This window comes from Arachis ipaensis, chromosome B8 (genome assembly GCF_059453495.1).
Source record: "Arachis ipaensis isolate K30076 ecotype BB chromosome B8, ASM5945349v1, whole genome shotgun sequence".
Taxonomy (NCBI): domain Eukaryota; kingdom Viridiplantae; phylum Streptophyta; class Magnoliopsida; order Fabales; family Fabaceae; genus Arachis; species Arachis ipaensis.
The window spans coordinates 27,341,933-27,365,897 of NC_142443.1; the positions used below are offsets into that span (position 1 = coordinate 27,341,933).

The 23,965-nt window shown below is 30.5% G+C and overlaps 2 protein-coding genes across 3 annotated transcripts; one reads left to right on the plus strand and one right to left on the minus strand.

Annotated features, from left to right (window-relative positions):
* The first annotated feature begins 2,299 nt into the window (after positions 1–2,299).
* Positions 2,300–11,001, plus strand: LOC107613412 (uncharacterized). 2 transcript variants are annotated; one of them, XM_088496294.1, is made up of 21 exons: positions 2,300–2,627; positions 3,143–3,290; positions 4,416–4,472; positions 4,770–4,797; positions 4,883–5,005; positions 5,617–5,728; positions 6,240–6,277; positions 6,403–6,456; positions 6,918–6,986; positions 7,125–7,241; positions 7,355–7,423; positions 7,659–7,738; positions 8,035–8,178; positions 8,251–8,512; positions 8,810–8,893; positions 8,979–9,146; positions 9,357–9,460; positions 9,549–9,681; positions 10,176–10,300; positions 10,391–10,564; positions 10,696–11,001. In XM_088496294.1, the coding sequence occupies exons 2-21, from the start codon at positions 3,196–3,198 to the stop codon at positions 10,733–10,735; spliced, it is 2,076 nt and encodes a 691-aa protein (XP_088352420.1). In that variant the 5' UTR covers positions 2,300–2,627; positions 3,143–3,195; the 3' UTR covers positions 10,736–11,001. The 2 variants fall into 2 exon arrangements, with proteins under 2 accessions (XP_088352420.1, XP_088352421.1); XM_088496295.1 differs by having other exon boundaries at positions 2,390–2,973.
* A 371-nt stretch (positions 11,002–11,372) lies between these two features.
* LOC107613671 (D-amino-acid transaminase, chloroplastic) lies at positions 11,373–13,899 on the minus strand. Its single transcript, XM_016315768.2, has 5 exons — positions 13,757–13,899; positions 13,569–13,621; positions 13,140–13,315; positions 12,345–13,018; positions 11,373–11,714 (listed from the first exon to the last, which is right to left on the minus strand). The coding sequence occupies exons 1-5, from the start codon at positions 13,800–13,802 to the stop codon at positions 11,614–11,616; spliced, it is 1,050 nt and encodes a 349-aa protein (XP_016171254.1). The 5' UTR covers positions 13,803–13,899; the 3' UTR covers positions 11,373–11,613.
* Positions 13,900–23,965: the final 10,066 nt, after the last annotated feature.

Below are 23,965 nucleotides of genomic sequence, written 5' to 3' on the forward strand. Positions count from 1 at the left end.
GCTCGTCGCAAAGGGGGAGATGTCGTCCTATCTTCTCCACAGATGAGGTGTATGTCGGACTCCAAAGAATACCAGACGGGGTGGGTACTTGCAAAAAGTATACTCCGATACTCAAGTCATTATTAATTCAAAGAAGACAATGAGAGTGACTTAAGTGAATATTAGACTTTCAGATATATTATATATTTCCACCTTTTACCTTTCTTTGCCTTATATAAACTTACTTATAGAGAAATGACCGTTTTTGAATATCTTCGATTGCTGAGATCTTAGTGAGCACGTGTGTGAATTATAGTGCGATTGTGTTTTAAGTACCAACATCTATTTGACTACTTCTCCAAGTTATTAGGGGTGATGTGTGAGGAGACTATTTTTCTGTTTTACTTGAATGATTATATCTATTGTTTGACTTGTTCTCTGAACTATAGGTGATAGTTATCGAATAATACGGAACAAACTAGGTTACAATGGCCGAATTACAGGTATGACGGCTGAGTTATACACAACAACGTGAATGACAGTTGTTAATGAGTTATGAAAATCCTAACATTTTTTTTACCTAATTTTCGAATTATAGGTTGTAGCCGCCAGATTATATAAAATAAAGGATATTTAAAAGAGAAAATTATACACAAACTTTTTTTCATGTCTCATAATAATATAAAAAAAATATATAAATTTTAAAATTTTTTCTAAAGAACCGTTAGTAAAATTTAGGTTTAATTACTCTGTTGGTCCCTATAGTTTCGCAAAATTTTCAATTAGGTCTCTATACTTTTCTTTTTTTTAATTGAGTTCTTGCACCAATTTTTTTTTAATTGGGTCACTACACTTTTTTTTCCTTTTATTTAGGTCCCTGTACCAATTTTTTTTTTATTTGGGTCCCTATAAAATTAAGCCAATTACTACTAAAAGGGACTTAATTGAAAAAGAAAAATTGGTGCAGGGGCCCAATTAAAAAGAAAAAAAGTATAGGGACCTAATTAAAAATTTCACGAAACTATAGGGACCAACAGAATAATTAAATCTAAAATTTAATTATTAAAGAGACCTTTAATATCAAAATTATTAAGAATGAATGTTTATAATATTTAATAAAAATACCAAATTTTTTTATAAAAAAATAAATATATCTTTAATTATTTTTCAGTTATTTTTTATAATCTTTATAGCAATAATTTTTATTTATCCTAAAATTTTGACCGTCTTTATAATTATTTATTTTTTATTTATTTTTTCATTTATATGATCTTTCATTTTTTTTTTCTTCTCATGGGTACAACAACAGAAGCTCAATATATTTCTCATTGTGACTTTAGGAACGGATGAAGCATTTTTAAAATTGTTGCACTTATTTGAAAAATCTAACTTAATGCCTTTTTTTATTTATTTATTTAAAAGGCACAACTGATACACAAATTGAGTTCAAATTTTTGTCCTTCATATGAGAGAAAGTATATTCTACTCATACCTAAAGAAGTCATAAGGATCAACCTTAATCTTGTCAGGTTCTAATCTATTGAAATTGATTTTGAAATAGTGGTGACCTCAAATGCTAGCTTGCTCATAAGATGTATAACCATTAATGCTATTTATCCCAATGTCAAAGTTTCTATAATTGAGATATGCTGCTCTAGGAAACTTTGACACAAAAAGTTCGAAATAACTATAAAGTCTTGTAATCCAATTGAAGATACTTAAGCAAGTTTTCATGTATATCAGAAGCATAAGATGAAAATAGACATGAAAACACAAGTCCTATAGTTATTTCAACAGTGAACTTTAAGGCTATATTGGGTTGTTGTACCGCATAAATGAAAAAAATAAATAATTATAAAAATGATCAAGATTTTAGAAAAAAAATAGAAGTTTATAAAAAATATATTTATTTTTTTATAAAAATTTTTTTGTCATTTTTCTTAAATATTATAAATATTAATATTTTAATAATTTTATTATTAAAATTCTTTTTAATAATTAAATGTTTCTAATGGTTCTTTAAGGTAATTTTTCTAAATTAAAAAAAAATACTCAATTACTCTTAAAAAAATGGTTTGACTTAATCATCTATAATTTTAAGTCTTTTCTTTTTTATTAATTTGAAAGTCGTGTATATCACGGCATGCAAATAATTGGTTTTTATAGTTACTTTCTAAATAAAATTAACGTAGTAATATTAAACTTAATTTTTTGAAACAAAATTTTTATAATTATGAACCACAAAATTAGTAGACCCAGAAAGAAAAGACTCCATAATTGATCGGATGCAATAATTAACATCTTAACATAAAAAAATTACACAAAAAAATAAAAACGGAAAAAAACAAAAGAAAAGAAGGAAAGAATAGAGACAACATTAAACAAGTAACAAACACACACAGACACAGTTGTCTCCCTTTCGATCCATTGGAACTTCCAAAGAGCCTTTAATCAGAACTCCATCAACGTTCTTCTTCCAAAGAAGAAGACGAAGAAGAAGAAGAAGAGCAAACTCCATCAACGTTCTTGGGACTACGCAACACAGCACAAAACCCCTTCGCAAAATTCACCAATAGATCTACTCCTAACACCACAAAGTTTCTTCTTTTCCCTCTTCCATTGTAGAATCTCCTTCATTCACTTCATGGGTCAGTTTCAATCTCCAATTTTTTCAACCCTATCTAATTCCCAAGGCATTCGAATGCCACATAGATTCATGGGTCCTTCGAATCTCCAACACCCCATTGTCGATAATTTTTTGAGGGGCGTTGCGCTTTCGCTTTCCTCTTTCGTTTTCGCCACTGCGAAATTTCACTCTCATAGCGCATTGGGCTTTGTTGGGTAGTCAATTTTGCCACCAAACAATTATTTTGCAACCTAAACATAGCTCAAATGCTTTGCTTTTAGTCCAAAGTTTCCCTGCATTGTGATTTTGTTTTCTTATATCATTTATTTTGATTCTTTCGTTATTGGTGTTGTGCAAATATATGAAAAGTGAGTTCATTTTGATTAACTTGTTGCTTACATAGTTACATACTCTCTGTGTAAACTTCAAATTTGGCATTTTTGAAGGCTTTTTTTTTTCCTTTTCTGGCTGTGTGCATTCCTTTGCGTTTGGATTTCATCAGCACGTGCCTCTCAGGTGTCATGTTTGGTGTTTCAGATGTGCGGTTGTAGATAGTGTATAAAGCTTGAGGAGATTTGCTGCTGAGAAGCATGGCTGATATAGCAGGTTTACTTGAGGCAGCAGGATCAAGGTTCAGTGCATTGGAGCTTATTGGGCAGGGATCATTTGGTGATGTCTATAAAGGGTATGTGCTCATTGTGTTCAAATCCTCCTTACTTCTGCATGTTTAATGTTGAGAATTATTTTGTTAAATAAGATTTTTTAATCTGAATACTCATTTGATAGTAAATGGTTCGCCAATGAAATGAATCTGCAATTTGATCTAGTGTGACTGTTGACTAAAGAATTGGATGCGAGCTTAAGATACATGCCATCAAGATAAAAAGGACTTGGTGACTGTTTCTTTTTTATAAACATAAAATGTAACAGAAAAGAGAGCAAATGTAAATGATGATTTCTTATTCCTACCAAGTGTTAGTTTGTAATCTTTCTCCGGATTTTGGAAAGTGAAGCCCCAAAGACAAAGTAAAGCATAACGATTGAACTTGTTTACATTGTGTATTGTCAAAAGCTAGGTGCCATTGATTGATGCATAGATCATATTGATATGTCAATCTGTGCATTATTAATTGGTAAATTTATTTCTGTTTTCTTTTGTTTCATCAGAAGTTAGGTGTCATTTTTTTATGCTTATATCATACTGGTATGGCAGCCTGTGCATAAAATTATACTATTAGTAAATTTATTTCTAGTTTTCTAACAAATCATGTCATTAGTTCTTAGAGAGCTACCTTAGCCGGCAGATATTGGTTGCCAGGCATGCTTGTGCTTGGTGCTGCTGCTCTTGTTTATTGAGAGTAGTTTATAGTTCTGTTTACTTAACTAATTTAATCTGCACATAACTAGTGAGACCAGTGGGACCAATATTCCTGAGTCATGTTCATTGCAACCCTTTATTCACTGCAAATTAAATGAGTGTGTTCTGCATGGTTGAACTGCTGTTCAATTATCATTTTTGAGGTGATAATTTACCGGCAAAGATGGATCACAATATCTCAGATAACTAGTTTGTGGATATTGTTTATAGAATTCTTACAAGAGGGGGAAAAAGTTTAATACTCCAGTTGAACTTTCAAAAGATTACTTGTGTTTGTTGTCTTTTGCCAATGGGATAATTAACATACAATAAAAAATTATGTAAGACTTGGTCTAAAGAACTAGTCTTTTGTTATCCTTGCATGTTTCGTTAACAAGACCAATGTCATGGACAATGAGTTGTTTTCACTTGGTTTTTACTACTTGTTCCCAGGTTTGACAGAGAGCTTAACAAAGAAGTTGCTATCAAAGTAATTGATTTGGAAGAATCGTAAGTGGTGTCCCCCTTCTATTCTTTTAAATTATTCTTGCTTACTTTGAAGGTGATCATTATGAATTGAATGGAGCTTGGAAGCCTTTTGACTCTGTATGATATGCATTTCACTCTTCTGTTACATTCTTGTGAAGTTACATAGCAAATCGAGTGGGTCTCATTGGTATTTAATATTTAATGTTGACATCATTTTTTCTGTGCTGTGTTACTCTCAATTCTTATGCTATTGAGCTGTTCTCATTTAGATTTAGTACTTCCTGACTCGTCTTTTGTTTCTTTCTACTTTTTTTGCAGGGAGGATGAAATTGATGATATTCAGAAGGTATAATTTTATATATTACTAAACTTTCCTCCACATTTGTTGTACCCAATGATTAATTTCTTTCTCCATCAATTTAATTCTGCAGGAAATTTCTGTTCTGTCACAATGCCGATCTCCATACATCACTGAGTACTATGGTTCCTATCTCAATCAAACTAAACTCTGGATAATAATGGAATACATGGCTGGCGGCTCTGTTGCTGATCTAGTAGGTTACTCCTCTTCACATGTTTCTATATTTTCAGTAAGAAGTTTGTGTTCCTCAGGAATTGGCCTCTATTAGAGAAATTTTCACTGTTTATGCTTCAACTGCATCGTGTGTTCATACTTTAATAGTTTAGCTGTGCCATGTATTCTTAAGAAATTTTGCAAGACAAGGATAACATTATCACATCTCTGATCCATTTTATAGAAATGAGAAGAAAATTACAGAGAAGAAAAGAAAACGAAACACCTTCACACCAAGGGGAACAGGATAATGAAATGGTCACTAGATATCTTGAATAATAATCTCTTGAGACAAAAAAGAAATGGTTATAAATTTACATACAAACATTCAGAACTTCCCGATCATCAAACACCAATGAAATAATATAACATATAACTGGGTTTGTTGCAAATTTCTGTTAAGGTTACTATATTTTTTATACAACCATATCTCATTAATAACATGGTTACTAGGACTTCGATATTTTTTAATTTGAATGGTCAATTTTTGTGTGCCACAATTTATCACTTCTTATCTGTAACAATACTTCCCAATATATGATGCCTGTTTTTTGTCAAGCAACATGAGTTATGCTGGTTTTGCTTATGTAGCTTCAATCCGGTCCTCCACTGGATGAAACATCCATTGCTTGCATTCTACGTGACTTGCTACATGCAATTGATTACCTACACACTGAAGGAAAAATTCATAGAGACATTAAAGGTATTTGCAACTTCTGCATTTTAATTCTTTTTTACTTTGATTTCACACTTCCATACAAAATCTTGTTGTCATGTTTTTTGTTTTTTGGGTAAAGTATATTTTTTGTCCTTAAAGTTTGTTAAAAATTTCAAAAATACCTCTAATTTTTATTGTTTCAATTTTGTCTCAAAAGTTTTCAATTTACATCAAATATACTCCTTTTTTTTAAATTTAGGACCAATTCAACAACAATTTTACAAGAATAAACCTTTAACACAAGCAAATCAGACATAATTTTCATACATTATTGCTAGATTGGTCCTAAACTTTTTGAAAATTTAGTTGTCAATGGTATATTTGATGCAAATAAAAAACTTCAGGGATAAAATTGAAACAAAATAAAACTTAGAGGTATTTTTGAAATTTTTGACAAACTTCAAGGACAAAAAATATACTTTACTCTTTTTTTTCGGTTAGTTTTACAATTTGCATTAACTTCATATTTGATAGCATTTCCATATTAATTTTGCAGCTGCAAACATTTTATTGACCGAGAATGGTGATGTAAAGGTATGTGTTACTCTGAAAGCAGTTATAATTTATTGAAATAGAGTATTAATCACTTGAAAATGTTATAAATAATAATTTGAGATGTGGACTTACTTGCATTTGAATTTTCTTTTTTATGTCTCTAGGTTGCAGATTTTGGTGTTTCTGCACAGCTCACGAGGACCATATCAAGGAGAAAGGTAAACATATTTCATTAGGGTGTAATCCTTTATCATTTTCTTTTGTATGGGTTATTGACATAATCTGTTTTCTCATTACACTTTAATGAAACTGATGTATATTGTTTCATTTTGTTCCTTGAATCATTCGGTTCTTTTAATCGTGCAAATCCATTTGTAGATTCCCAAAGTGGAAGAACTAGACTCGCAACATATTTTTGCTATCTGCTTTTTCTATTGAGGATCTCCGGTCCTCCGTGCTCTTCGTAATATCCTCTTGTTAACAATATTTCTTCTTTTTATTAAAAATAGTGCAACATATTTTTTCTTGATGTAATATTAATTTGGCAAACTGAAAGTAGTACACTCGTGTATAATGTTGCACTGAATTTTGATTTTTTTTTTTTAAAATATCACTTTTGAGTTCTAAATTAGTACTTTTTTTGTTGGAATCGATGTGCTAATTTGCTTTATAACAACAGACATTTGTAGGAACACCTTTCTGGATGGCACCAGAGGTTATTCAGAATTCCGAAGGATATAATGAGAAGGTCATTTAATAGTTATTCTGAATGTCTTTTGTTAAGTTTTCTTTGGTTCCGTCCTTCTGGCTTTATTTTCAATGTGTATTCCCTTTTTTTTCTTTTGTGGACATTTAGAATCATCAGTGTGGTATTCTGTTTATGCAGGCAGATATCTGGTCTATGGGGATCACTGCAATTGAGATGGCAAAAGGGGAGCCTCCACTTGCCGATCTTCATCCCATGAGAGTGCTTTTTATCATACCTCGAGAGAATCCTCCGCAGGTTGTCTTTAGTTAATATCAATATTTTCAATTTTTTTAATACGTTGAATCAATAAATTTTGAATATTTTTCCCGGTACAAAAATAGTTGAAATGTAATGGTCCTTTTGTGCAGTTAGATGAGCATTTTTCTCGTCCCCTGAAAGAGTTCGTTTCATTGTGTTTGAAGAAGGTTCCTGCTGAGGTAAGTAGAATCTTCCATGCACTTACCATTTTTTCAGTTTCAATTTCTTTTATGATCTTTGTTCTGATCCTATTCTATGCTTTGATTAAAGTGGAATGCTCATTATGCATCTTACATGAAACACCCAGAAATACTTCTATTTTTTCTTCAACTCGGTGCCTTGCTTTGTTTTCACAAAATTTGTTTTCTGTCAGTCTCTTTCATTATTTACCCCTATTAATGGCTCCAATTCCAGAGGCCAAGTGCTAAGGAACTTCTCAAACACCGTCTTATTCGGAATGCTAGGAAGAGTCCAAAGCTTGCAGAAAGAATAAGGTGCAAAAAATCATCCTACTTTTGGATGTTCATGATGGAAAATCTTGCTATATTGAATTTATATATTTTTATTTGTTTTTCTTGTTTATGGCTATTAATATTGTTTACCTGATTGTCCTTTGAATTATTCCTTCTTAAGTTAATATATCATAAGTAAAAGAATGGCTGAAATTTAGAGGTCCTTTTGCTGTGCATTTGTGCAAGATAGCATGTTTTCTGTTTCCAGAAAATCGAAAATTACAGATATCGTTCCCAGCTTGTGGTTGACACTACCATGCCTTGTGTTATTATGATAGGGAGCGTCCAAAGTACCACATAAAGGATGATCCGGGGGCGGATGATCCAGGGACTGTTAAAAAAGTCCCAAGAGGGATGGGTGAGGCTTCTGATACTATGAAGGTGTCTAGAGATGTTAGAGCTGAAGAAACTAGTAGAACCAGGTAGGTTATGATCGATTGTATTGTCTCTTCTCTTACATTCTGAACTTTTAATTGATGGTTCCAATGTTGCAGTGGTCAGGGTCAAACTGTAAAAAGTGCTGGATGGGACTTCAACATTGGTGGATCACAAGGCACTGTTCGTAGCGGTACTGTTCGTAGTGTAGCACGACCACCTGTTTCACAAAATCAGGTTACCCAAAGAAAAGCTCCGGAGAGTGGCTATCAAGGGGGAACTGTCAGTAGAAGTGCACTAAACGAGTCGGTTGAAAGTTCACTCGGAAAGGATCTTAGAATTACATATCATGATGAGGATCCGGATGATCATGATGAAGATGTAAATGATTCGTACTATGTGACTCTGTTTCTAACAAAGAAGTTAATAAATCAAATAACAGAGAGTAGTTATATGTTCTTAAGGGGAATCTTTAGGTGATTTTGGTTGTTTGTTGGATATATATTAATGTTAATCGTCTCTATCAATGCTATGTCACATTACACATGTTGCTGGCAAAAACAACTAACCTGTCTGTGTTGGTAATTCAACTTGTGAAGATGATATTTCTGGAGAACTTAGTGGAACTTCATTTCAAACTTGAACATGTTTTGATCTTTTGCAGTCTTTAATGTGCAGGATGAAGGGAATGGATCAGGAACTGTCGTTATTCGATCTCCAAAAGCATCAAGGCCATCAGTAGTTCGTGGCCAAAGCTCCCAGGTATGGTTCAAGCTCAGTTATTTTGATGAGAAATATTAGTTCCTATTGCTGTTCCGTTCAGTCGCTTAATTTTATTGTTATATAGTCTAGCAGCAGCTATGCTTCTCTTGAAGATGCTTCTACCAGTGGAACTGTTGTCTTGCGTAACCAGAATGATGATTCTGATTCTTCACAAACACCTAGGTCCCGCAAGGGACTTAACGACAGAAATTCTATTACTTCACTGGAAGATAGTGCTGCAAATCTTGCTGAGGTGTGAATTTGTTTGTGATGCCGGTTGTGAATTTCAATCATAATTTGCCTTTGCATTTCTATTTAATCAGAAACTTCTTCTGGGGAGAAATAAAGGAATCTCCTGTGCTAATTAATTAATTCAGGGAAAGATGAACATTTTTTGTTAATAATACATTTTTATTCTAGTGTTGATGTATAAACAGCATTTTCTTGACCGTTTTTGTTATAGGCAAAGGCTGCTATCCTAAGGAAAGCAAATGCTAAAGAGAGAAAATTCAACAATATACAAGAAAGCAAGAGAGACCAAATGGCAGGCAGTTCTGATTCTTCAAGGTACATGCATAGCAATAATGCAGGTAATTTTCTGTTGCTGAATAAGGGTGTGGTTGTAAATTCTCAAGGAACTTCTTTCTTTGTTCAGATCACATCATGAATACCATGATCCTCAAAAGGGCATGTCAAGATCACAATATGCCAGTGATGATGAAGAGAGTGCTAAAGTTATGTCGTCCTCTGTGCCATTATCAGTTTTGCTCGCTCCTTCACTAAAAGAGGTGAATCGATGCATAGATCTTATTGTTACTATTGTTACGATATTGTTGATAGCTAAATTTGCGATGTCAAATAGAACATCTTACACTGCTTGGTCAATTAGATTTATTTTTTTTCTTTCAATTATAGTAGTATTGATTTTCAGAAGGTAGACCATATAAGAGGTAGTTAAAAGAGATCTACGTGTAAACAATCTCACTGTAGACATGATATATAATAAATGACGTCGCCTGATCCGTGTAGCTAACTCCAGTGGGATAAGGCTTTATTGTTGTTTTTTGTTTTTTAAAAAGAAAAATTGAAAAAAAAAAAAGCAAGAATAAATAAAATATGATTGATTTTAAAGAAACTTCTTCAGTGTTGGCTTTTTCTTTTGCTTCATTTTGGTATACTTTGACAAACTCAAAGCTAGGATAGATTTTTCAAATTTGTGGTAACTTTTTATTATAGCACGTTTATGTTCACTGTGGAGGCCACTAATGTTTGTTTTATGCAGACCATTGCTAATGATCCAGAAGGGGCAATCGTGCGAGCGGTTATCAGTTCTCTCATAAACATGGAGGGCACAAGGCCACGATCCTGCGATGTTCTTGTCAGAAAGTTGCTTCAGCGGTTGGCAAGGTTCGCCTTCTTTTGTCCTTTATCAACATTCATCATGCAAACCGATAAAGCGAAGTAAAGGAATCTCATTGTCTTATCATATACATGCAGTTCAAAGGAAGATTCATTGAAGGACCTGCAGGAACTAGCAGGCCAACTATTCAGCAAGACCAAGGGAACCGGAGACACGCGAAACACCGAAGCCGATAGCCGGAGGAAACAACAGAACAAGGACATCCATCAAAATAGCAATTTGAGCCCACTAGCCAGATTTCTTCTCTCAAGGTGAATAAACTTCATTCTTGAAAAGATAGAACTGAATTTGTTGGTTGGAACTGGTGACTTGCTAATGAAACAAAGAGCACAACTATATTCACTCTATATGACATGAAATATTTGGTATTTTTGTGTCTCAGATGGCAGGGTCAAAGCTCACGTGATCTAAACCAATCTTGAGGAGAGTTATTACAAATTATATTGCGTTTCAACTCGCTGTTTATGCATTTATTCTAATTAAAATGTACATATATCATTGTAACAAATTGCTTTTTCCCCCTTTTCTATTTATTATTATTATTGTTATAGAAAAAGTTTTGTCTTCTAGTCAAAATTACTTCAAAGCTGTATAATTGGAGGGTTTTCTTAGGTACATCCAAATTGTAACTGACTAATATGTCTATTGCATTTTGGGATAATAATCCAATACCTTTTATTCTTTTTCATTATTTTTCTGTAGTTTCCATAAGAGGTTTGCGTGATTAGGCTGTTAAGATTATTGAATGAATCATATTTTTGCAGCAACTAAGGATGATTCTGGTCAGTGTAACTAAAAAAGAAAATCCACAAAGATTGCTACAAGAGAAGGTTGTTCTTTAGTGCAAAGGTGGTTAATATATTTGTAAGAGTTTTGTTCCCAATTTGTGAATATAGAAAAGTGAGATGAGACAAATTCATAAATATTTTAGACAACTCTGTTTGTTGGAGCTTTTTAGGAAAATGTTATGCACATAACCGATTGCCATAGAAGCATGCTTAAAACTCGAAGTCAAGTGTTTGTGGTAACACTGCACTCAGAATCTTTTCTTCAACAAGATGAAACATGAAACAGTTGAATGCATTTATTTGCAGCATATAAATTTTGTTCAGAGAGGAAACTTGTGCAGCTTCACTTCCAAACTTGTTCACAGATACTTAGAACACCAACACCAAATACAAATACAACAAACCACCTCTTGGCAAATTCTATGCAACAAGAAGCACTTCTGAGGAACATGACAGATAAATAAGGAGAAAGCAGTTTCACCAAGCCTTTAATTTCACACAAGTTTGAAGCTTCACTCAATGTATGGAACCGGTATTCTCTTTGTGTCTGGGCCTGCTACCATATCATTCCATAGCAAATCAGAGAGTGCCATTGTTAATTCTCCAACTTGTCCTGATAAAGATAAAAACTTGAATAAGTGAAAAAGGAAAAAGTGGATTGTTCTAACACTGAACACTCCATTGGTTGCTACTTGTCACACATAATGAGAAGAAAACCTACAACTTCATTGCCTAAAACATTTGGGGTGTTGCAATTCATCCCTGAATTAGAAAACACATACAATTTAATTCCTGAATTTATTGATGTTATGACAAAGATAGTATCCAAATTTAAAGGCTTCATATCATATTGATACAAGAACATATTGATGCAACATAAATAGACTAAAGTTAAGTACTATTTTCGTTTCCTTTTTCTCATTCCTGCAAAGCCCTCCATTCATCCTTTATCACTGATAACGTAACAAAAGGAAACACTCAACAGTATGGTTGCTTGAAGGCCTAACATCAGTGCAAGTTCAATAGCAGAGAATCTGTGTTAGGGCTTCAAGTAACCATATTGTTGGGTGTTTTCTTTTGTTACATTGTGAGTGATGAAGGATGGATGGATAAAGGATTTTGCGGGAACGAGAAAAAGAAAAAGAAACGAAGGGGTAATTTTGTCTTTAAAAAATGTTTGGGACATTTCAGCCAAAATCATAAAAATCAAAATAGTACTTCACCCTTACTATTACTAACTTACCTTTGCCAATGGGTTGATCATCCCACATGATGATGGGCAACAGAGGAAGTGTGCTTCCCACATACATCATTTCAGCAGCACCTTTAGCTTCCTCCACAGTCACATTCTTGATTGTTACCCCTTTCAGAATCCCTTGCTCCACCAACCGCGGAGCGAGTTCTAGAAGCCTCTTAGCGGTGCAACCATGTAAAATACTATCAAACAATGGCATGAGTAGTTCCTTTTCTTTAGTTATAAAAGCAACATTCACATTTGGACCTTCGGCTATATAACCTGCCTCATCAACCCAAATGGAAGCAAATGCTCCTTTCTCTTCAGCTTCCATTACTGAAAGGACATTGGGGAGATAGTTCACATTCTTCATTGTGGCAAACAGAGGTGGCTTCATTGCCACTGTGGAAGTGATCACTTTAACTCCTTCTTTGCACTGGGAAAAATCGTCGTCAATGACAACTGCATAGAATGCAGGTGTTGGACACCCTGATGATGAAAGCAAGAAATTACCAGGGCCTGCACTTAGCCAGTATCTTAGAGTCCCCTTCTTGCATTTTGAGACTGCAGTTAGTTGTATAAGAATGCTGCGAAGCGTTGACTGAGGAAAAGGCAAGGATATCTTTGCTTTGGCGGCCGATCTGAGGATGCGATCGAGGTGTACATCCAACTCATAGAGGTATCTGGGAAGGACAAGCAATGTGAACACCAAGATCAAAGAAAAAAACAAGTGTTTGGTATCAAATATGTTACATATCTTGATACTGAGTTGAATTTGCAGTAAAAACAAGAAATTAGCATTACCCATCTAAAATAATGGCTGTATCAAACACGCCATGGCCTCTATGTACCATGTGATCATCGATCGGGATTACCATCATAGCTGGATCAAGTATGATCCCTCCATATATGCTAGAATACATAGCCGGGTATGGTTTTTTCTCCACTGTGCTCCATCTTTGATGAAGCTTTTCAAGCAACTGATATTGCAACATAAGATGAAAATTGCAAGAGTTTAGTGTACATAGCAAAACTTAATTCAATCAATATGATGAATTGCATTCCAGTAGTGCAAATTCAGTCCCTGGTCTCAATTCTCAGCAACATAATAAGTTAACATTTCATTCAGACATATACACATACACATGGTGTGAACAATGCAATGATTTTGTAGACTGAAGTTGGTTAGATAAACCAAGATGATAAGGATGAGTTGAGGTTCAAAATTCTCACCTCAGATGATGAATTGAACACATGAACTGTAAGATCACTGTGATTTCCAAGCTCTGGTGTACCCCAAAGAAACAAAAAAGAAATATGCAAATTAAAATTTTAACAGTTAACATGTTCATGCAACCAAGTCTTAAAATATATCTGAATATGATTGATAAGATAGTAAAGTGAAAGAATTTGAAATTCACCTGAGGAGCTGTGAGAGACGGTAGTGGACTCAGTGTGATTCTCCATGGACAAAGTAAAGAGCCTATTATCACAACTTATGCAGGTGAAAGAAGAGAACCAAATTAGGAAAACACTATGGAGATATATAACTACTAGCTTTGTTATTTGTAGAGAGTTATAGGGAGAAATTTTTCATGTCAATATCACTTAACCTTTTTAAATTAATTTTTTTTAATTTTTAATTTTAAATCTTAAATCCTTACTTTAAATATTAAATTTTCTAAAAAATAGTTAAAAAATAATTTTATAATAAAAAATAAACTAATATTGACTTAATTACAAATTAGTTTCTATACTATTTAATACAAAATTCTGTATAGCTTATTATTTATTTATTTATTTATTTATTTTACAACGTTATTTGTAAGAAATGAAAAAGTTGTTAGTTTGAAAAAAATTAAAGAGGTGTTTGTGTTTTTAGCATTTAAAAATTATAAGTGTTTTTAAAAAGATTTATGAAGATATTTTTAAAGTTAATTGTTTTCTTTCAAAATTTAAAAATTTAATATAACTTATATTTTAATAACTATTTAAATTTATTTTTATACTTTATTATATTTAGGTTTATTAAAGATATTTTAAATTTTAAAAGTAATTGCACTGAATACTATTATTAGAACTTATATTTATTGAAAATTAATTTATTTTATTTTACTGAATATAACGGTTATAATTTTAACAAATTATATTTAAAATATCAATAAATAAACAACTTAAAAAAACACACGAGCTTTTACCAAATCCAGCCGATATCCGAAATGTCTGTGTAATAATAATAATGTATGTCTTTTTGTCTTTATAGAAGAATAATAGAAGTGTTGAAAAGTCATTTTCTAAAGAGAAACTCTTGGACAAGTAATATTTAGCATTTTTTATTATTACTTGACTAATATAAATATTAAATTATTTTTAATAAATATATTTTATTAATTTATGTATATAAAATTTTAAAAATTATGAGAATAAATTGTATTAATTTATGTGTGTAAGTTACATAATTTGATACTTCTTCCTTGGCAGCAATAATATTACTATTATACAAGCTATACTACTTTAGTATATAATCCACACTGAATTTCAGGATTAAGATGTGAATGTCAAATAAATATTATTCTTTCTACCATTGCAGGCCTCGTTTGTCTTTACTTCTGATACATATGTATAACTACAAGAACTCATTATATAAGAAATAATATTGATTTCGTTAGGTGAACAACTCCTCTCTCATTTTATTGAAGTTGAACTTTTCTTCCTCATCTTCGTTTTTATTTACTAAATTCAACAAAAGAGAGAATCTTTTTGTTCCATCATTTGTTTGGAATATCACTTCTAACACTTTACAAAAAGACAACTAATATATAATATATAAAATTATTTATTTTTCAATTCTATTTATCGGTACACTTTTCATGTAGATACTATTTTAATACTAATATTTTTTTAACAAATGGAACATATTCTTTTTGTTTTGTTAATTAATAAATAATTTAAGGGTAAAGTATTATTTTAATCTCAAACGTCTTATTTTAGTTTCAAAAATTTTTAAACGTCATATTTTAATCTCAAAAAAGTTTTAAGCAAGTTCAATATTTTTTTACTATTAAATTTGACACAAATAATTTGCATATTGAAGAGCCAGTAGCATTCGATCTCAACATATAAGTAAAATCGACTCACCAACGATCATTAATATAATTTTTTTTTATTTTAAAGCGTTGATGATTCATTGTTAGGATTTGAACGAAGTTTTATAGTTTATATCAAAAGAAAATTGAGTAGAAGCGTGACAAAAAGGATTTTGTTATGTTTTTCTAACACATGCAAGAATATATAATCTAACTAGTAATGTTATTTACGTCCCCATCACTCATTTCATTAACTATTAGTGTTAAATTTAAAGGTAGGATAATATTAAACATGTTTAAAACTTTTTAGGACAAAAATAAAACGTTTGAAACGTTAGGGATTAAAATAGACTTTATCCATAATTTAAAACATAACGCTTGGACTAATTTTTTGGGTGAAGATCATGAAATGTAACGTTTTTTTGTTTTCTACGGTATCTCCCAATTCGATAAGTCAAGAATTAATCCATCGCAGATTGGAGCTTCATTTAAGAGTTTGTCGCTGGACAATAAATATTACATGCATAACGAGGGATTCAAATCTCAACACTTTCTTAAGCAAACTAACGAATTAACTACTAGATCAATCCAAATTGATTACGAAATGTAATAAATTTTTTTTTTGAACAAGTAACGTCCTAACACACATTCTTTTCCCTCCCGTGGGTTTTGTAACCACTTCCTAGCCTCATCTAGATTTGAATCTGGCATGGTTTCGTTTTTTTAGTTGCTCACAGTATCTTCTATAAGGTGCTCATGATCCAATCCAGTCGAATGACCTGACCCGAGTTCAACCACTTTGAGGCTAATTTGGCCTGTTTTTATTGTGATCCGGTTAGATTCAAAATTTTAATAAATGACCCGGCTAATTTATTAAATCGGATTTGGATCAAGACTCAGGTCACGTGGACCCAGCCCATTGTACCTGTATAGAAAAAAAAAATATGAATTTTGTTCTCATGAGACTTTAAATATACATTTTGATGTATAATTAATTTACTTATTATTATGAAACTTTAATTATTATTATTATTATTATTATTATTATTATTATTATACTCTAATTATTATGTGAATGTTGCAATTTTATAGAATAATTATTTGCAAAAATTTAGAGGATCAAAAGATGTAGGATCTAAACTTTGGTGATGTCGTGATACAACTATAATGCCTTTTAAATTAATTCCAATCTTATTGTTTTATTTTTAGTCAAATTTGTTGAATTAAAAATAGATAAAAAAAAACTATAAAATTAGAATTTATGAACAAATTCAAGTTCAAATATGAATATTAACTTCTCAATAACAAGTAAGTTTTTTTTTTACTTTATAAATAAATGTCGTCATAAGTTTTTGGCATAAAATTTATTAAGACCCAAATTTCATCTGGTTTAGATTCAGTTTTAGTGTGGCCCAAAAAATAGTGTGATTTTTCTGGGTCTAGGATCGGATCTGGATCAAGGCGAACCCAACTTCACCCGACCCTATGTGTACCCCTAATTTTCTAGTCCGACAGATTAAGGAATAATCATCATGAATTTGAGCTCAATTTAAGAATCTGTCACTGATCAATAAATTGCTGTATACACAAGACAGAATTCAAATTCCCGACGCTTACAGACAGTGACGTTACAAATGCAACTATGACTTCATTAAGCCCAAGTTCAAGTTCACAAAGCCCATTACTATTCCTACAATAACAAATTAAGGAGGCCTCAAATTCACAGTAACTTGTTTTGGCCCAGCCCAAGACTTCACTCAACTTAAAAAAACCGTCGCATTTACTACGGCAAAGGTTTTTGGTTTTCCTCTTTAGATAAATAAAGATGTATAATTAAAAAAGCGGCTAATAACCACCCAACGCAGATTTTTTGGGTATATACTATAATTTTTAAATTTTTGAATATGTAAATTTTTTGTGATTTTTTTTATTATGTCTGAGCAGATTGCTCCTTTATTGTCCTAATTAAATATAGACCCGTTGATAATAACTCGTTGCTTTTGATAAATGATATTATTATTATTATTATTATTATTATTATTATTATTATTATTATTATTATTATTATTATTATTATTATTATTATTATTTAATGCAATCTATTTAATTTCAAGCTGTACCAAATTATTTTAGAAAACGGAACCATATAAGAATAACATATTTGAATGTCACATTATTATTGCAAGAGTAATTGAAAACATTGAAACAAGAAAAGCAACCAATCATATAATATAAAAAGTTAGCAACAAAAAAAAATTATTTATATATACATTAAAATAAACTATTAAAATTAGCTAAGGTAAAATACTAAATTGATTCTCTACGTTTAGACGTCCTGTTTTAGTCTTTAAGGTTTAAAGTGTCCTATTTGAATCCAAAAAAATTTTATTTAACTTCAATATAGTCCCACAGTGAGATCAAAGTTAAATAATTAACGAAATGTCCTACATGACAGCAATACAAGAATAAGGTCGATAATCTGAAAAAAACAAGTACAAGCTTTATTTAGAGGCATAAAATATTTTTCTTACAATTTAAATGAAATATTTTCTATAGAACTATAGATAATGATAAATAAACGTATTGATACATTTACGGTTGATTTTGTGTCTTTGGAGCTTGTACTTGTTCTCCATATTATCAACGTTATTCTTGTACTGCTATCATGTAGGACATTCTGTTAATAATTATTTAACTTTGACCTCATAGTGGACTATATTAAAACTAAATGAAATTTTTTTGGATTCAAATAAGACACTTTAAACCTTAAGGACCAAAATAAAATTACGCATAAACATAAAAAACTAATTATATATAATTTAATTTATCTTTAATATATATTTTATATTTCAATATATATTTTATACTTGTAATTGATTTTGAGATACACTAATTATAAAAAAACTTCTGGCATATATAATTTTTACCCCCCAGCCCCTCCTCCCCACCATCCCTATAAAGAGAGAGGAAAAAAGGGTTGTAGCTCTTTAATGAAACTTACTTGCTTTTGGAATAGGATGACAAAAAACACCATGGGGGGCCATGGAGCTCGGTACTATGAATTATATATAACTATTCAAATTCTTCCATAGTTCACCACAAGGGGAAAATAAAGGGTAGAGTGTATGGAGGAACCAAAAAGGAGATTGAAATAGTACTATTACTACTACTGCATCAATAAAGGAAAAATAAATTTAAAAAAAAAGCTCAAAGGAATTAAGTAAGTGGTAAAAAAATAAAAATTAGTCCCTGAATCAATTATCAATATAAAATATATATATTAAAAATAAATTAAATATATATATATTTATACAAAATATACAATAAATAATTTAAAGATTAATTTTTAGTGTATACATATAGTATTTTTATTTGATAAACAAATAAAATTGGAAGAGAGATGAAGTACAATAGCAGGTGAGTTTTAAAGGGCAATGATTCCATTGTGTTTGGATAAGTTCCAAAGGCAAGCTTTTGGCGTTTGGAATTTAGCACTTGCTTATTATTCTTTCCACTTATATTTCTTTCTTTCAGAGCCACATTACACACCAAATCGCTGGAAACTACTCTCAATATAACCTCTTTCATAATTCTCTCTTAACACAATATGTCAATATACACAAAATATTATCTTCATTGCTTCCTACACTTTAGATAAAAATATAGTAACATGTTTTTTCCCCTTATTTTTCAATGCAAAGTTACACTCTCTCAAAGTCAAATCTTTTAGCAAGAAGTAACGAAGATTAGCATCTCATTCAATATTCAAATTGTAAAGTTTAAACCCTAAATTATTCACCATATATTGCAATAAAAAAATATATATATTTGTTTTGAGTAAAGTCCAAAGGGGAGGGTTCAGCACTCAGTATAGAGTACAGCGCGTGCCATGCCATTTCCATGCACACAAACTCACAAAAAATAAATTAATTAATGGAGCCAAAAATGTTGGCATACTCATTGCAATGGATGAATGATGCAAAGATCACACACCCCAATTTCGAATACCTTAATGTACAACCACCTTATTATCATTATTATTATTATATATATATATATAAGGCACAGGCCACAACAACTGTCCCCAATTTCATCATCATCACCATGCATGCATCATTGTTTAGCATCCAATCAGAAGCCTTGGCTTCAATGGCAGCACCATCATCATCATTATAATATTGTTAGTGGCAGAGAGAGTCTGGCGAAATGGTTAGAATGTTGGTTTCATTGGGTGTTGGGTAAAGGACTTAGTGTCTCATTCGAAAGCCTACCCATCAAATGGGGCTTTTTGGTTCCAAAACAATGACCCTTTTGTTCTTTCTCAATTTGTATCTCATATGCTCTCAATATTAATTCTTTTCCCCTTTTCTACCCTTTCGGATTTCGGAATCATCACCATTATATTGCTTTAATAATTACTTCCATCTTCTTCTCCTTCTTTATATATAAGATAAAGTGCAAAAATTAAGAAAACAAATACTTTTTTACCTTCACATGTTTTTTATTTTGATAAAAAAAATGTAGTTGAAAAAATTTAGGGTCTTGTCATTCATAATAGATTACTGCATGCACAGATAAGATTCGAACTCTTGACACTTACCAATCCAAATATGTTATATTAGAAGCAATTTTAATTACCTCGGCTTGTGCTTTTTCAGCTATTAATTGCCTTTTACTAGTTTCTTTAATTAACTCATCTATTTTAATTTGAACAATGGCCAATGATTTATATATGATTATTAATAATTACCATGAATCACATATACATATGATTAGAGAGATTGGCAATGACAATATGCATGTTGTGATTATAGCCAACATTGAGTATTGTTTTGTTAAATTTTGCCATACCAATACGAAACATGCAAAGTCCCCATTTATTTATTTAATTAATTTGACAAAAATAAAAGTGAAAGGTTAATATAATGCAAGTTTCCATTTGCATGCAATTGGGTGGCATCATGAGAATCGTCACGACACTTGCAATAATGTAGGTGTTGCAAAGTCTCTCTATTTCTGTGAGAAGAGGACAATTGGGAAGGGGCCAGGGGGGTAAACTCTTTGAATGTGATGGATGGCTGGTTTCAAAGCCTTTGCTAATATTGTCATCTGAGCTTTTATGGGTCCCCTTGCCTTACGCCACTACCTGCTCTAAACTGAACCCCATACAAAGCAAAAATAAATCAACTCCAAAAAAGGCAATAAATAAAAATTATATATTACACTACAAATATAAATACTAATACGCTCCAAGTAAAGTAACTACAGATTGCAATACTCCTTAAAAGAATAACCAGTACAAAAATGCGTAAATTAGTTTAAAATAACAAAATAAAAAAAGAAATCATTTTTTTAATATTATATATACGGTAATATTACATTATTAAGTCATTTTAATAGCTAAATTCAACTAAATTAGTCAAATAGTTTAAGAATTGATAATAAAAAATTTTAGTTAAAAAAATATTTAAAAAACACTTGATTAGATTTCTTATAAAAATAATTTATATATCTAATATTTTTCATATATATAGGGTGAAGTATACTTTTTCTTCCTGAAGTTTGGCAAAAATTTCAAAAATATCCTTAAATTTTATTTTGTCTCAATTTTGTTCCAAAAGTTTTCGATTTACATTAAATATACCTTCGACGGCTAAATTTTTAAAAAATTTAAGACCAATCTAACAATAATGCATGAAAATTATACTTGATTTGCTTGTGTGAGGATTATTCTTATGAAATTGTTGTTGAATTGATCTTAAATTTTTTGAAAAATTAGTCGTCAGGGTATATTTGATGCAAATCGAAAACTTTTGGGACAAAATTAAAACAAAATAAAATTTAGAAGTATTTTTAAAATTTTTATCAAACTTCAAGAACAAAAGATATACTTTATCCATATATATTATTTTTATATTCGATTTAATTCTGATTAAACTTTTAATTCTAATGATTCGATTATCAGTTTGTTTTCAAATCTTGGAAAAAAAATATCGATTTTGGTAGAATAGATTTGTAACTACTAGTATTAGCTCACCTAGCATAATAAAATCATCCAAGAAGCACTTGGACTAAGGTTAGATAGCATATTTAGTAATTGCTATAGTACTTTATAAATGGTACCTAATTTGCCAAAATAAGTAACTATTTAATATTTAATCTTTTATTTTTTAAAAAATACTTTAGATAATTTAAATACCAAATCAAAAGACACCATGAAATTGATCGATATTAAATAATAAGCTTATGTTAACTGAAGAATGCAAGTCCACTTAAACATTTTGTTATAAAAAAAAAGTGGATTTATTTATTTTATATAGTAAGAATACATGTTAAATTTATAAATTAAATTTTTTTATTAAAAATATAAAAATTTAAATTTTTAATATATTTATTTTATTATTATTAAATAAAAATATTTAAAATTCTCTATTAATCATAAACTTATTATATGCCTTTATATATATATATATATATATGTATGTTAGCTAAATCCTAAAAAAAGATATACATAATTGAATAGATGTAAAAAGAATAAAAATGGAAGGGAAATAAGAGATAGAGGAAAGATTGAATGGTAAGTGGGTAACAGGAAGAGCATTAAATTTGTCCCTGCCTCAAGTATAGGACGGGGTATAGGCAGAAAGCTATAATATATATATATATATATAAATATAAGGTAGTAAGGTACTCACCTCACTCCCTCACTCACTAAGTCTAAAACAACCTAGCTATTAGACTCAGAACCCCCACGTGAATTTTCAACACATACAAAGCCTTCTCTTCTGTTTACATACGTACGACTTTCCCCTATTTCAATTTTCAACCGCCCAATAAATGATACCATTCTACCCAAACAATTCCATTTTCTCCTTTTCCATATCAACTATCTAACCTTGAACGGTGAAATTTTATTTTGTTTTCCCCAAATAATGCTATGCGTTATGTTATGCAAGGCAATGCAACTATCCTTTGCTTTTAGTGTTACAAAAATATCCATTTCCAGATTCAATTAATTTCATCAAGTGAAAGGAACAGTTTTGATGCATGAGATAGTTGCGCCAGAAGAGAAGAGTACGATTTAGTAGTTGTTAGATCTTACTTCAATAATATATATAGCATAGATTATTAGGATATAAAATTATGTAAACTTTTAAGTGATTATTTAACCTTTTAATGATTTAATAATAATATTTTTGACATAATGTGATAAATTATGATTTATAACTTTGCTGGATAAATTTTTCATCATAAATTATGGTGTTTTAGGATAGATTAGAAAAAAATTTAAATGAAACATGAGAGGTCAATTGTGGCAATAATTGTTAAAGAGTGCATGCGTGGGAAGAAGATTTGAAGGTGTTATGTTTATCCCGGAATGTGAATTGTAGATGGAGAAACAAATAATGAATGTGGTAATTTCATCATTGGACATGATGATGGAAAACCTAGCTAGCCGTATATACCAACTGCTTCTATTGTCTCACCTTCACCCTTATATTAATATAGCCTTTCTTTTGATCTATTTATATTTGTGTCATGACTTTTCAATATCATCACTAGGGATGGAAACCAGCCTTCACCTCCAACAAAGTCAGAACTTGGTCTCTAGTTTGTTATAGATTTATTTTTAAATATTAAATTTAAATTTAATTTGTTATTGAGTCTAGTTTGATTTAAGATTTAACATATGTTAAAAGATTTGATAAATGTTTTAATAAAAAATTATTTATACGTAATATATTAAATTTAATATTTATAAAAACATCTAAATATTTAAGTATTTAGAATACGTAAAAGTATTTAAAATATTTAATAATTTTTTAATTATAAAAAAATATTTATATATTTATTTATTTGTTAACAAATTTAAAAATGTTTAGCAGTCTTGTAAGACTAATTTACGAGCCTAATTTATTAACAAATTTAAACTTTTAAAATAGTGTGCGTCTAAACTTATTTTATAACCGGAAATGTTTGGTAACAAAAAAAAAATTAGCCAAAAACAGTCATAATTTGTCTTATTTAGCATTTATTAATTGTTACGACAATTAATGAATATTAAATAAGACAAATTTTAGCTGTATTTTTTTGTTTCTCTAGCATTACTCTTTTATATAACAAACTAAGCCAGATCAAACCAAACACAACTAAACCTGTATAGGCTCTTAACAGACATCATGACTTATTTTCACCCTTATTCATCACTTCTCTTAAATCCCAAATAAATAAATAATACTTCACTTTTAATGCGATATCTACTCACTTCTCTATTTGCTAGTTTCTTTTTTCCTCCTTAAAAAATACTTTTAGAAGAATAATTGGATTATGTTTAATTTGATCCCGTTAAAAGTTATTTTTAAAAAGGTTTTTTTTTTTTTACTTAAAAAAGGTAAAATAAAATAACTTAAAAATATAATTCAAAATCAAGTAAATAAATGATTGCAGTTTCTTGGATAATAATAGCATTATTTCACCTCAAAAAAACAAAATTTAATATTAGAATTTATTTTCGCCAAAATGATGAAAGAGTGAAAAGAATTC